Source organism: Carassius carassius, chromosome 14, assembly GCF_963082965.1.
Source record: "Carassius carassius chromosome 14, fCarCar2.1, whole genome shotgun sequence".
Lineage (NCBI taxonomy): Eukaryota > Metazoa > Chordata > Actinopteri > Cypriniformes > Cyprinidae > Carassius > Carassius carassius.
This window is the reverse complement of record NC_081768.1, coordinates 30,797,608-30,812,249: the sequence shown is the minus strand read 5'-3', so window position 1 is coordinate 30,812,249 and position 14,642 is coordinate 30,797,608. Positions and strand designations below refer to the sequence as shown.

The 14,642-nt window shown below is 40.2% G+C and overlaps 3 protein-coding genes and 1 pseudogene across 4 annotated transcripts in view; 2 read left to right on the top strand and 2 right to left on the bottom strand.

Moving 5' to 3' along the window:
• LOC132157493 (uncharacterized) overlaps positions 1-14,642 on the top strand; it is a 194,840-nt gene that overhangs the window by 118,741 nt on the left and 61,457 nt on the right. The gene's annotated exons all lie outside the window — the stretch shown is intronic.
• On the bottom strand, positions 3,237-4,055 carry LOC132156644 (heat shock protein 30-like). The gene has a single exon (XM_059565580.1). It carries the CDS (start codon positions 3,968-3,970, stop codon positions 3,344-3,346), a length of 627 nt encoding a protein of 208 aa, XP_059421563.1. The 5' UTR covers positions 3,971-4,055; the 3' UTR covers positions 3,237-3,343.
• On the bottom strand, positions 5,572-11,749 carry LOC132156643 (dynein axonemal assembly factor 10-like; annotated as a pseudogene).
• Positions 11,904-14,309, top strand: LOC132156641 (RNA-binding protein PNO1-like). The gene is made up of 7 exons (XM_059565579.1): positions 11,904-12,180; positions 12,607-12,756; positions 12,834-12,917; positions 13,474-13,534; positions 13,609-13,726; positions 14,019-14,089; positions 14,181-14,309. Exons 1-7 carry the CDS (start codon positions 12,004-12,006, stop codon positions 14,246-14,248), a joined length of 729 nt encoding a protein of 242 aa, XP_059421562.1. The 5' UTR covers positions 11,904-12,003; the 3' UTR covers positions 14,249-14,309.

Genomic DNA, 14,642 nt, shown 5'->3' with positions numbered 1-14,642 from the left:
ATCTCAGTGCAGTATGCTTTAGCCCTCTCCGGATCCCGTGCCAGCCTGCTGCAAAATTACAAAGAACAGCATCCCTTTCTGCGTGGAGCAAACTCACAGGTGTCCATCTCAGCAGGAATCCACATTCACTCTGATAGTGGAATTCTGAAGCATGGTGTAAACTTCTTTCTCTTGCTTGGACCTGGTGACCATTTTGTCATTGTATGGGAGGGTGTCAACTTGCCAGTGTCTTTTTTACATTGTGGATAAGGTCATCACGGTGTAACAGTCTTGACCTGTCACATTAGTTTCCTTTTTGGTACATAAGGCTACTACCAGACACTAGGGGAAGGTAGTGTGCTTATTGCTCTAGGATATCAGTAAGGCAAGGATGGAAGGACTAACAGCATGGCATACCACTCTTAGAGTCCAGACTGGGAATCTATGGGATTTTCTGCTCAGTCAATGTAAGACTTGGTGTTTTGTCTATGTTTTATTTATGGTTATCTTTGGCCTGTGCGGATTCACATATGGTATGATGTTGATTTTTGTTTGCTTGTTTGTAGAAGGAATCTTTATTCCTTCCTGATAATATCCAGGAAGATTGTACTTCAAAAGGACTGTTTAACCTCAGGACACCTTACTTCTATTCTCCTCGGTATCCTCTGGGTTGAAGTACAAGGACAAAAGTCTTGTTGCTTGATGACGGATATATCGAATTGAGGCCGTTCATTTCATTTCCAGACTTTGTGCACTTGAGTACAGCAGAAAGGACTTCGTCATTTCTGCCTATCCAGATAAGAACTTTTGCACTACTTTGTTGATGCGTGACTTTTTACTTCTATTTTGAAATGCTATGACTCTGGTTATTATATGTCTGATTTCCTATCATGTATTGATGATAATATGTATTCTTTACCTCTTTCTTTTGGAATAATACTCACTTTTGCATCTATTTCTTGTCTTTTTGAGTATTTGAACTAACACAAACCATAGCCTGTGGTTCCCTCCCTAATTTAAATCTTGTGGCAATTAGTCTGGGTATGAATACTAGACAAATTATTACAACGGGCTGGAACTGTCATGACAAGAAGACACTGCTGCTTACCTTTTGAGGTCTGCATAGGACTCATTGGGCCCTGGAGATACCATCCAATTTGTGTGCAGACAGCAATGGGTCCCCCTACTGGGTCTTTGCATATGGGCTGGGTTGGTGTCAGGAGTTGGGTATTATCAGATCCGATAAAGAGCAGTGGCTTCATCCTTCAGTCCCTTATTGATCCGTCAGGTATCAATAAGCATTCTGGAGTGCAGTAACTGGTTAGTTGTGCTCTGCCAGACAAAAAGTAGTTGCAGTGAATGCGTTTCCTATAGCGAACTTCACCATGGGCTTAGATACTAAGGACAGCTCTAAACATTAGAACCTTCTAATATTTTTCTAACATAAAACTAGCTATATGACTTAATAAAAGTGGGATTCAGTTTGCCTAACAGAAGTTTAAGGAGGAAAGACGCTTACCAAATAAACACACATTATTATTCTTATATATCCAGAAAAACAAAAATAATAATTGTCACCACAAAAAAAAAGAAAAATACAAGAAAAGGACAATCAATCACATTATACCAAATAATGTAATGGATATGTGCATTGCAGGAAATGGGCTTTAGGTTGCACAATTCAATAATGTGAAAATGGATGTGTGGGGAGTCCTTTATCTGATGGTATTAAACAGTGCCCAAAGTTAAAGTTGTCCCTTATCTGATGAATAATCCAACTATTTGGGATTAATTCACTCCAAACGATTACAGTTCTCAAAATCCAGACTTTTCCCAATCAGGTATAACTATATGTAAGGCAAAAGACACAAGATTACTGTATCTCCTTACTATTTCCCCCATCACATTTATGGTAATTACTTTTGCCGGTGCCTTGTGGCAAACTTATTGTATATTAAGCCTATTGTATGCATTTGAGCGCAGAACTGTTCAGTTGTGGCACGTGCCATATATACATGCTGCTGCTGCGGGACACTAAACACTTTCGAGCTGCTCTTGACAGACGAGGTAGCATGGTCTCATGTTGTTTCTACCAGCACGGCAATTTTTTTCATCACTAATTGATAGATGTTTAAAATATATGAATAATGAATAATGTACATTAAGTGGAAAAGAATGTTTTTTGAAACTTAAACCGCATAAACACATTTCATTACACCAAATACACAAAATTATATTGTTTTTAGCAACATCATATGACCCCTTTTAATAAGCGGTGTCAAAATGATATTGCATCTTAACACAAGCTATATAATTAATACAAAATAAACGTTTCATCTCAGGATAATATATTTCTATTATATAATTTTATATATAGTCAAAATAAAATGTATATTTCACTTAGAAAATACAATTTTCTTTACAGTGAAAGAGTAAGAAGTTGCGTTTAGCCGAACTGTGAGGTTTTGCACAGATTATGTATATGTAGAGCCAGCTAATGAGAACTGGGTAAACTGGGTCTGTATAAAAGGTGTTTACTGTGTTTGAACTAATTTTGAAGTCTGCACACTTAACATTGCTCAAGGATCTGGCAGGAGTGTGTCTGTAGAGAGCGGCATATGTTGACTAAAGGCTTTAAAGGAAAGGTTGTGCAGAAAGCGCTTATATTGGGCATGTTCCATGCAAATGACTAACCGTATGCATACAGTACAGCTGCTTATTTAGAGAACTCTAAATTCACTAACATTAAGATGAGGTTAAGAACAAATTAATGTGCGTACACACGTTTTGTGCATTACGTGGAATGTTTGTCTCCAATGCATTGACACTCTGTCTGCTGACAGTTAATAGCCAATCAGTGCAAAAATATAAGGCCCTGTCCACAAGAATGCAGTTATTTTCAAAAATGCAGCTTTTTCTATGCGGTTTGGCCATTCGTCCACATGCAAACACAGAACCAGGTAACTGAAACTGAAAATGTTTGAAAACTCCTGCCAGGTTTATGCAACTGGCCTCAGAGCTGCTGGTGTTTGATATTTTTTCCTATCTTCCAAATGCTAGCAAGTTCATGAACATTTTATGGTGACATTTGTAAATTGTCTTTGTAGCTCTTATACTTGTTTCAAGTCAGTATTTACTTTTTTGAAGAATTCTGGAGATTTTATTCTACAATATTTCATTACAATTTAGAGAAGTAACAAAACAAAAAAAAAGGAAAATGTCCCTTTTTGCTTTTCTAGTTTTATTTAATTCCATGGATATATTCAATATAAAAAATCCATCTTTTTGTTCATTTGTATTACTTAAACACTAGAAAACAATTAAGTACAACACAATGTTTTTAAATAAAACAAAACATCATTATTTAAGATTGTCCAGCAGAGGGATGTACTCTGTGCTCAGTGCTTTCAGGATTGTTGAGTGTCGTCTGGGTGGTGCTGGTGTCGTCTGTCTCTGGCTGCGTTGTCTTCACAGTTTGACAGTCAATGGGCAGCATCCTCTCAGCGGCATCTGATGGCTGATTTACTGGTGCCTGTATATAGAGCTTTCCATCAGCCATGGAGCAGGTCACCGCCTCAGGATTCACTCCTTGAGGAAGATCAAACACCCGCCTGAACTCTTGGGTTCTGAAAGAGTACGAGCCCTTCCCATCCTCCTGCTTCTTCTCACTCTTTCCGCTGACATGCAGCTTCCTGCCCACCTGTCTGACTGACAGTTCTTCTGGGGAAAAGTCTTTAGTGTCCAGCGTCAAAGCAAAGCCGCTTCCCTCTTTCTCCATTGTGCAGGCCACTGGGTAGATCTCCTGTGAGGGTGGCATCAGCTGGATCTCCTCAAGGATCTTATGCTGAAGCTGCTCCAGGCTTCTCTTCAGCTCCTGCAGTTCCTCTCCGTGTCTGTAAAGAGATGTGATCTCCGGCCAGAGACTGCGCACTGGCCAGTCCATTCCCATGAATGAGCTGAGGGAAGGCTGGAATCCATGCAGGCTCAACATTTTCAGTGGCTTTTAGTTTTGCTCCTCAGTCGAGTTGTCTCTCTGTTGGCGTCGTAAGGCTTTTAGATTTGACTCCAGTTCTGTGAGTCTCTCAGCTTTATACTGTGTGTCATCAGCACCAGCAAGTTCATGAACTTTCCAGGTAGTTCCGGCTTCGTCCATTGGGGGCAGCATAGAGAGAACTGATGATGCGTCACCAGTCACAATCTCAGTTTAGAAGATGACCAATATTAAACATTAAACTGAATGTATTTATCTTAAATGTTGCAATATCGATGTGTTTAACATCATACCATTCATTAAACAAGAGTTGATCTACATTTCCATAGAGTCCCATGACGCACCTAAACTAAGCACCATTTTCAGTCGAGCCAGTAACATAACTTTCAACAAAACTTACAAATCAGCAATTCAATCTCCCAACTTCCAAATACATCAGTTGTGAAGGATGGATAATTGTTACTTAGATTACTTCTCTATTTCTGAGGGAAAATTAAACCATTCTAGACCACTAGTAAAAGTGTAACTGTGAATCATATCCGAGAGAAAGTTTTGAGTTCTGAAACTTACAGGATGTTTTTATGTTAAAATGATATATTACATGTCAAAGGATCAAGGGAATTTTGATTTCTCAGGCCATGACCCCTTTAAATTAGAGCAGACATGGTGGAAAGCTCGATGCCGAAAAGGACGAAACGGTCAAGAGGTCAAACCAGCGGCTGAGTCATCTGAGGCTCCTGCAGAGCTTAGCCAGAACCGCTGACTCACAGAAACCTGGAAAATCCTGTCGTGTTTTACCTGGAGGTCACTGACATGACTCTTGAGCGGAGTCTTGTAGTGACACATTTCACATCATATTAGTGCACTTCACTAGTACGGCATGATGTGTACACTGAGCTTTTGAAGGAGGATCCTCTGGCTGCGGTGGACTTTTACAGTAGATTCCAGCTGATGCCTGTCTGTGAACAAACCTTTGCCCATGCCTTCATTACAGGAGAGATTCTGCATATTCTGATGAAACATGAACTGTATGAACATCCTCAGCTACTGACCAACATGGCCAAAAAAGTCATGGGACTGAGTAAGATCTGCTCTTTAGCTGTATATCCATTTATGTGTGACATTTAGCTTCAGTCTGAGTAATGTTAGTGCTGAAACTAAATCATTCTGCTTTCGTAATAAAAAGATGTCTTACAAAATATACTGAAGCAGTTGAAGGGAAGTTCATGAGCAGACTTCTGAGGAGAGTCAGTGGATGACGAGGAGCTGCGAGACTTCTTCTGATTCAAGTGTCGGATATGACATTTTACTTTGGAAATGCCTTATTTAAATGCACTCTGAATATTAAACCGATGCTTTGGTCAAAATCCATTCCAGCATCGTGGGGCATATATATTTTAATCAGTGTGAAACAAGATTTCATGGAGAAAACGTAAGATGGGATAACGGGGAATCGACTGGATCTTGAGAAGTAAGGCGTTACAGAGAGGAGGAAGTGTGACATGAAAAACACGTCAGTTAAGAGGCCGAGCAAATTATTACAAGTCATAAAATAGTCAAAAAACAGTCATTCCAGTCTGTTTGAGAAGACCAGCGGAGATGTTCAGTCAGACGGTGTTGAGCTTGGTGACGATGAGGACTCGTACAGACTGGTCAAATGAAGAGCAGACGCAGAAGCCCTCTTTGTCCGGGATCCGGTCTACACTGGATATGGGTTGTGTGGACAGAGTCACGTTCTGCATGAGGTTCACCGAGCCAGCTACGCCCATGTCTACATCATCCGCACCCTTTTTAGTCCTCTGGGCTGGATACTCACTGTGACAACACACAAACAATGACCCATCAAGAAGGGCACAGGAAGAATATTAACGAAGTGCTCGTCAGATGTTAAAAATATCCTCTCAAAGAAATCACTTACTATTTCCATAGATGCAGATTACCGGCTCCACCGGCTGTCATGAAGATGTCGCGGTTCTGCGGCAAATGCCTCACTTGCCATATTGTGGACTTGTGAGCCTGAAATACAGGAAGCAAATGTTCAACACTCTGAAAAGAGTAATAAGAGTAATAATACTTCATTCACTCAGTTTTCTACGTAAATGTGCGCTCGCATCTTTTGCAGCATCTCGCACATGAGCGGTGCATTTTTAAGACAAATTAAAGGAATTTTAACATTTGCAAGCAGTGCTGATCATCAACGTCATTTGAAGACCCCCCAGAAAGGGAGAGCGCAGCAAGATTTGTGTTTTAACAGTAAATGTGCAAAAGCTATCATAAAAGGTCTTGGCCCTTGTGACTCGTGTGCTACAGCGAAGTCTTCTGAAGCCTTTGTGCGAAGAACAGACAGAATTCAGTCATTATTCAATGAAATATTCCCTTCAAACATTTGTTATCATGTATTGATTCGAAACCTTACAGTTATCATATGGCTTTAGAAGAATTAACGTAGCGCACAAGTCTTATATCATACTTTTCCATCATTTTTTAAGCTTAAAACGTAACTGCATGAAGTCAAATGACATTTTCATGATCATTCTTCACATAAATCAATCAATCAATCAAAACCAGACAGTCACTATTGGTTTCTGTTAATGATCCTAGTGTTGAGGCTGAGCTGAGTGTGGCCTACCTTCTCCGACACTGAAGCCAAGCCTGTGGTGGGGTGCTGGGTCCTCAGGTCAAACACATGAAACTTGCCCTCTAAAGACGTGGCCACTAGTTTGTTCATCTTGATGTCTTTCCTGTCAAATTCAACAGAGCACACCTGCCAAAGACAAAAACACACAGAAGTAGTTTTTTAATCTGTTACACTGGATCTCCTCAAAACTAGATTGCTCCCGCTACATGAAGCAGCTCTCTACACCGGACGCCTCCGCTGCGTCGTGACAGAAACCCTGTTCCTATTCCTGCTCAGCCACTTTATAATCCCTGGCCATCTGAAACTCAAATCAGATCTGATTACATTTGTGGTCTTCAAATTTAAATCAACTTTTATTTGTGACCATATTTCTTCACAGGCAACGTTCACATGCATTTCAGATGAGACTGAATGACTAGCTGACACTGAGCAGAGGTTATCTGTAGATGAAGTGCACTTGAGCACACAGCTGATCGCTCTCTAGTGAACACTACACAGTCTACACAGGCAGCTAGACAGCACTCATTAGGTGTCCAGAGGCCTTTAATAATGTACACTGAAATAGCTTTGAGGAAGCAACATGCAAAAATCAAATCAAAGGTAGTTTTGTAACGAACAGTGTTGGGGAAAGTTACTTTTAAAAGTAATGCATTACAATATTGCGTTTCTCTGTAGAAAAACTAAGCGCATTACTTTTTTATATAAAGTAATTAGTGCATTGTGTTACTTTTGCGATTGTCACCTGGGCTGAGTTTGCTTATTTGTTTTTAATAACAGAAAAAACCAAAAGTTATATTTTTGGTGACTGTAAAGGCGCTTTCATACCAAGAGTGAAATGAATAAGCCTCAGACTGAAGAAAATGCCTCAATTTCTCTCAACACAGGGAGTGTGAATCGACAGGAAAACAAAGTAACTTCCGTTACTTTTTAAAAAACGTAGCTCTGATGTTTTCTTGTTAATTTAATGCATTACTTTACTAGTTAATTTGAAAAAGTAATTGATTACATTATAATGCATTATCCCCAACACTGATCCAAATATGTGACAGTTCAGGTCAGTTGAGATGTTAAAAGCGTCATATGATGCTGCTAAAAACAATATGTTGTGTATTTGGTTTAATGAAATATGTTTATGCAGTTTAAGGTTAAAAAAAAACACATACTGTACATTATTGTTTCTCCTCTATGCCCTGCCTTTTGAAATGCGTAGATTTTTACAGAGCTTATCGGTCTGAAAAGCGAAGTCGTGATTGGCCGAGTGCCTCAAGCGTGTGACGGAAATGTTACGCCCCTTAACATATTGTGAAGCCTTGTCCGGCCGGAGCGACGAGACAAAAACATCAAACCCATTGTAACTTTTCATGACTCTCAAATCTCTTCAAAATAGAAAAAAATAATAATTCTGTGAAATATCTTCAATCACATTGCAACTGTGAATCGTTGCATCTCTAATAAAAGCTCATCCAAGCAATATATACATGTATCTAACCCACTTACCCCATTTTTGATGTTCGTCTCCCATCGTAAAGCCATATTTCTGAGATCAAATAACTTGATGTCACCGTTGTCATATCCAGCACACACACAGCGGTCCTGCTCACTGAAAGCATGACCTGGAGATAAAACACGCAAACTTCAAAACACAGACGGAGATTTTATTTGAAATGACATTCTGTGATTTCCCTTGAAGTATTTAAGGGCCTTAAACTTCTGAACAGATTTCAGTGTGAGTTAATGGGCCAGCTTCTCTGCAGTGACTGGTTTTATCAGATTACGGTTATAGAGACTGCATTCACAAAGGCCATTAAATGAAGTTGTTTTAGAATTGTATTAGTTTCAATGTTGAAAGTCCTGGAAATGAATTTTTCAGACTATAAAAAAGGGTGCAGAATGACGATAACCCAGGGTTAAGCACACTATGCAAAGCCCTCATGATATTTTGAGACTTTGCATGAGCAGGAGAACTCCTTTACTCCTATGTTTTAATGGGACGCCTACAATATGAGTCACAGTAACCCCCACCGAAAGCAACGGTCCAGCAATCTCTCTTGGTTTCTCCCTCTATGGGCTCCATGTTCACCACAGGCGTGTCTTTCTGCCTGGAGTCCCACACTTTGACTGTGCCTGTTGATAAAACCACACACACGTGATTATCAGATGAGAACAAACTAAACGTGAACGCAGCTGGATGATGACATCACTGCCTCCTGCAGAGCTGCTTCTAGCTGAAATGAATTGGTTTCATAATAAATGAACTTTCCACATTTATTGAACTGAACGGACTGCTCATTCCTCATCTGCATCAAAGCACCATAGAAAGAAAAGAATAATAATAAAACATTGAGAACAAACATATCAGTGTCAGTTCCTAGTCAAATAAAGTACAGTGTCCATGTATGCGTGATCAAAAGTGGACAAAGTAAGTGTAGTCACCATCTCGGCTCCCAGTGGCGATCTCAGGGGCCCAGTCCCCCCACTCCATCAATGCTGTTGATGATCTCCTTGTGTGCTTTCACCGAGTACACCGGGCTCTCTGGCATCTCCAGATTCCTGCAAAGCAAGGTGTGATCTCAGATCGCACATCACTGCAGCTGTCTGCCAAAACCACTAAACAACCAAACGTTATCCTACCAAACATTCAGACAACCGTCGAAGTCCCCCGTGGCCAGATGCCTCTGCTGGAGAGATGTGGCTCCAAACGTCCCACACTTGATTGGCTTGGCTTTTTCTATCTGGATGAAAGGACAAAAAAAATAAAAATGAATAAAGAGCAGGTTCATAAAACGTAATGCTGTCAAATGATTTATCACGACTAATTGTATCCAAATTGTTTGTATACATAAAATGTGTGTGTATTGTGTATATGTGTTATGTATATAGAAATACACACACACATGCATGTATAGGTTTTTTTTTTTTTAAGTTATATTTATATATTTAAAATATATTTATATAGAATGTAAATTATATGCAAATACATGTACTCAATAAATCAGCATGTTGTGAAAAAGTTCATTTATTTCAGTAATTCAACTCAAACTGTGAAACTTGTGTATTAAAAAAATTAAATGCACAAGTCTTTGGTTCCTTTAATTGTGATGATTTTGGTTCACATTCAACAAAGACCCACCAATTCACGATCTCAACAAATTAAACCAATAAAAAAAATGTTTTACTGAATTCTTGTCCTTCTGGAAAGTATGTTCATTTACTGTACATGTACTCAATACTTGGTAGGGGCTTCTTTTGCTTTAATTACTGCCTCAATTCACTGTGGCGTGGAGGTGATCAGTTTGTGGCACTGCTGAGGTGGTATGGAAGCCCAGGTTTCTTTGACAGTGGCCTTCAGCTCATCTGCATTGTTTGGTCTCTTGTTTCTCATCTTCCTCTTGACAATACCCCATAGATTCTCTCTGGGTTCAGGTCTGGTGAGTTTGCTGGCCAGTCAAGCACACCAACACCATGGTCATTTAAACAACTTTTGGTGCTTTTGGCAGTGTGGGCAGGTGCCAAATCCTGCTGGAAAATGAAATCAGCATCTTCAAAAAGCTGGTCAGCAGAAGGTAGCATGAAGTGCTCCAAAATTTCTTGGTAAATGGGTGCAGTGACTTTGGTTTTCAAAAAACACAATGGAGCAACACCAGCAGATGACATTGCACCCCAAATCATCACAGACTGTGGAAACTTAACACTGGACTTCAAGAAACTTGGGCTATGAACTTCTTCACCCGTCCTCCAGACTCTAGGACCTTGGTTTCCAAATGAAATACAAAACTTGCTCTCATCTGAAAAGAGGACTTTGGACCACTGGGCAACAGTCCAGTTCTTCTTCTCCTTAGCCCAAGCTCTTGATGCCTTGACCCCAGACTCAGTCCATTCCTTGTGAAGTTCACTCAAATTCTTGAATCGACTTTGCTTGACAATCCTCATAATGTCCCTCGGTTGGCTGTGCATCTTTTCCTTCCACTCAACTTTCTGTTAACATGCTTGGATACAGCACTCTGTGAGCTGCCAGCTTCTTTGGCAGTGAATGTTTGTGGGTTACTCTCTTTGTGAAGGGTGCCAATGATTGTCTTCTGGACAACTGTCAGAGCAGCAGTCTTCCCCATGATTGTGTAGCCTAGTGAACCAAACTGAGAGACCATTTTGAAGGCTCAGGAAACCTTTGCAGGTGTTTCGAGTTGATTTGCTGATTGGCATGTCATCATATTCTAATTTGTTGAGATAGTGAATCGGTGGGTTTTTGTTAAATGTGAGCCAAAATCATCACAATTAAAAGAATCAAAGACTTAAACTACTTCAGTCCGTGTGCATTTAATTTTTTAAATACACGAGTTTCACAATTTGAGTTGAATTAGTGCAATAAATGAACCGGTCCACAACATTCTAATTTACTGAGATGCACCTGTAAATACTTTCAAAATATATACCGAAGTGTATATACATAATACACACAGTACAGAGACATAGTATGTAAACAAATGTATGTAAACTTATTTTGAATGCTATTAATCATGATTAATTGGACAGCCGTCTATTTAATAAAACTGCCAATTAATTAGTTAATTGCGGTCAAAAATAGTCCCCAAAACAGACTACAGACATTTTATTTCGTGTCTCTGAGCGAAAGCTATTTCACAATGGCTCTGGTTTAGGCTGTAACGGTTTCTCACGAGGAAGGATGTAAATAAACCGCGTCGCTGTTGCCATGACAACCAGGCGTTAGGCCTGTTCTAGAACAGTGGCTCTTCACATGAATGAATCTGACCTCTCTGAGCCCTCTGACCTCTCTGAGCAGCTGCAGCTCGCCGCGCTTGATCTCGTAGATCTGCAGGACTCCGCTTCCTCGGGCGAGGTTCCCCATACAGACCAACTTAGCGCTGCAGGGGATCCACCTGCTGTCAAACACCGTGTAGTTCAGACTCTTCTGGATGTGCGCGATGATCTGGGGCTTCTCCAGCGCCGCTGACATCTTGCTTTTATTATGAACTCAACTAAACATCGGACTCCTGTCAGTTTAAGCAGGAGAGATTATAATAGCGCTGCTCAAACACTGCGCCCGTGTGTTTCCTTTTGCGACAAGGACCCTCCCACAGCACATAGCTGGCCTATTCCTAGCCTGTGTAAAATCAACAGCAAATATTTACCATGCGGCTAGACTATAATAATATTGTATGTTATATATATATATATATATATATATATATTAAAAAGATTACTTAATTTTAAATCATTTTGGCAGCTAGCATGGTCGTATATGATTATTTTAATAAGTAGAAGTATTTGGCACTAAATGGGCAGCAGTAAGGTCCTTCCTGTAACACGGCCGAAGCCACATGTTGGTGGTAAACATCCTCTCTGGTGACTGTAGTGTTAGTGTTTAAATCCCTTCGCGATGGAGTCAGACACGCCGGCGGAGGTGAGCGCTGCTATGGACTGCGACGGAAACACGGACACGTTTGAGACCGTCACATCCAAGAGGAGTCATAAACGGACGCGGGCCGCGGCGGAGGAGGACACGGTCCCGGCCAAGAGACCGCAGCTCCCCGCGCTGTCAGGAGATCTGCTCACGGTACTCACCTCGAGCCCTGCGCTCCACACCGCTACACTCCGAACACGAGACTAGTATAGTGCTGGGGCAGTTACTTTAACAGTAATGGGTCACAATATTGCGTTATTCTCTAAAAAGTAACTAATTACGTTAATTTTTAAGTTTTTAACGTTTTAGCGTTTTTAAAGTTTTAACGTTAAGGTACAAGGCAACGAAATGCAGTTAGCATCTAACCAGAAAGTGCAATAAGCAGTAAGTACAGAATATACACGGTCTACAATATGTTACAAATGTACAATAACTTTACAGATAAGGCAGTATTATGGACATAATTTACAGATTATAAATACTATCAGCATGGTATACAGATAGGTGTGCTATGAACATGAACAAGCTGCGGTTTTTAGAGATGTGTGTGTGTGAATGTAAGGGTTGTGTGTGTTTCAGGGAGGCTCAGTGGAGATGCGCAGGGTGCCTGTTCCTGCTCACCGTTACACTCCTCTCAAAGAGAACTGGATGAAGATCTTCAGCCCCATCGTGGAACATCTGCAGCTCCAAGTGCGGTTCAACCTCAAAACCAGAAACGTGGAGATCAAAGTGAGTGCTGGCAGTTATTATAGTGAGGATTGATCATCTGCAGTAATGTCAGGTCGTGAAGAGCTGTTGTGTTGCAGACGTGCAGAGAAACATCAGACATCAGTGCTCTGACCAGAGCTGCTGACTTCGTCAAGGCGTTTGTCTTAGGCTTTCAGGTGGAGGTGAGTGTGAAGAATACATCAAGTCCTCTCAGTGCAAATAAGTCTCATTATCTCTGTGATGTATTTTCAGCATCATTACATAAAGCAGTAATGGATGTAAAATAATGAGCATGTTATGATTTAAAGAAACAAATAATTTTTATATATACTGACTTATTCATTAATGCGTAATGTTTTATTTTTTAAACCAATCAAAGCTCTAAAAGATTACTAACCAAAATGAAAAATATTTAGCTTATTTCAGCATGGAAGACACGTGTTGTTTCCAAACAAAAGGAAATATATCATTATCAGCCAAAATGAGTTAAAAATATCAGCATATCAGAGATCGGCATAAGTCCAGTATCGTACTATATCCCTATTTCTGATAATTATCAGAGTTGAAAATGTAAAGATACGATGTCATCAGAAATGGAAATGTATTTTAGTTTAAATTCTTTTTTTGTTCTATCACCCAGCCCTTTCTTTCGGTAGTTCTTCTATGGTCTTATTATTTAGAGCTTGTGGTATTATTGCAGTGATGTCATGAAGTGTGTTCTGGTGTGTCACTGCACAGGATGCTCTTGCTCTGATCCGATTGGACGAGCTGTTTCTGGAGACGTTTGATGTGACAGACGGTGAGTGTTGAACCTCAGACGCTTCACGAGAGAGAGTCGTGTCCAGGCGCTGATTCTTCTGTCTGTGTTTGCAGTCAAACCTCTGAAAGGAGATCATTTATCCAGAGCCATCGGCAGGATCGCAGGGAAAGGAGGGAAAACCAAGTTCACCATTGAGAACGTGACAAAAACCAGGATTGTGCTCGCAGACACGTGAGTGCACTTGAATCTCGTTTTGATGAATTCCCACTAGAAACGAAAAAATGTCTAAGTATTTCATTAGGGCTCGGGATATGATGAATATTCACAATGATTTGTTTATTTAAAGGTTTGAAATGTATTGCAATATTTTAATGCACTCAAAATCTACAGGTGTCATTACATTTTATTTTTATTTTTTTATATATCTAAATGCAACAGAAATGCAGAGCTACCAAGCCATAAGTTCAGTATTTTCCATCTATAGTGAACAGTTGATGGTTTCATCTTGTTTTCTTCTATACAGGAAGGTTCATATTTTGGGATCTTTCCAGAATATCAAAATGGCACGAATGGCGATATGCAACCTCATTCTCGGTTAGTGGAAATGTAACTTCTAATGTATGCATCTTAATGAAGAAATATTCAAAATAAGAGGAAATCTTTCTGCTTCATGTTACTTTCACAGGAAGTCCTCCGTCGAAGGTGTATGGCAACATCCGGGCGGTGGCCAGCCGCGCAGCCGAGAGGTTTTAACACACCGCTCATGGACTACAGCAGAAATCACCGTTTACATTAATAGTGCCATATTGGCCTGTGTGTGTGTGTGTGTGTGTGTGTGTGTGTGAACGATACAGTGACTGATGTGACTCTTCAGATGATAATAAACACTTCCTGAATGGAAATCAGACGCGTATGGATCCAATCAGTAAAGTTTTACATGTTTATTGTTTCATAAGGTATCAAGCAGTCCATATATCCCATAATAGTTGATTTGATGCAGCATGCAGAATAGACATCCCATAACTGACGAGCTTCATATGTATGAGACACGCTTTCATTCACCAAAAGCTGCAGACGAACCCATTTCCTTAAAGCGTGAGGAACTTCGAAATCTGCATTTACAAAACGAATGGGCAAATGATGTGAG

What these genes read in the sequence shown, in the direction of transcription:
- LOC132156644 (XM_059565580.1), bottom strand. Translation starts at nt 3,970, where the DNA reads ATGTTGAGCCTGCATGGATTCCAGCCTTCCCTCAGCTCATTCATGGGA.
- LOC132156641 (XM_059565579.1), top strand. Translation starts at nt 12,004, where the DNA reads ATGGAGTCAGACACGCCGGCGGAGGTGAGCGCTGCTATGGACTGCGAC. An exon ending in TGTCAGGAGATCTGCTCACG is followed by an intron (nt 12,181 to 12,606) that starts GTACTCACCTCG and finishes TGTGTGTTTCAG; the next exon opens with GGAGGCTCAGTGGAGATGCG. An exon ending in GATATGCAACCTCATTCTCG is followed by an intron (nt 14,090 to 14,180) that starts GTTAGTGGAAAT and finishes TTACTTTCACAG; the next exon opens with GAAGTCCTCCGTCGAAGGTG.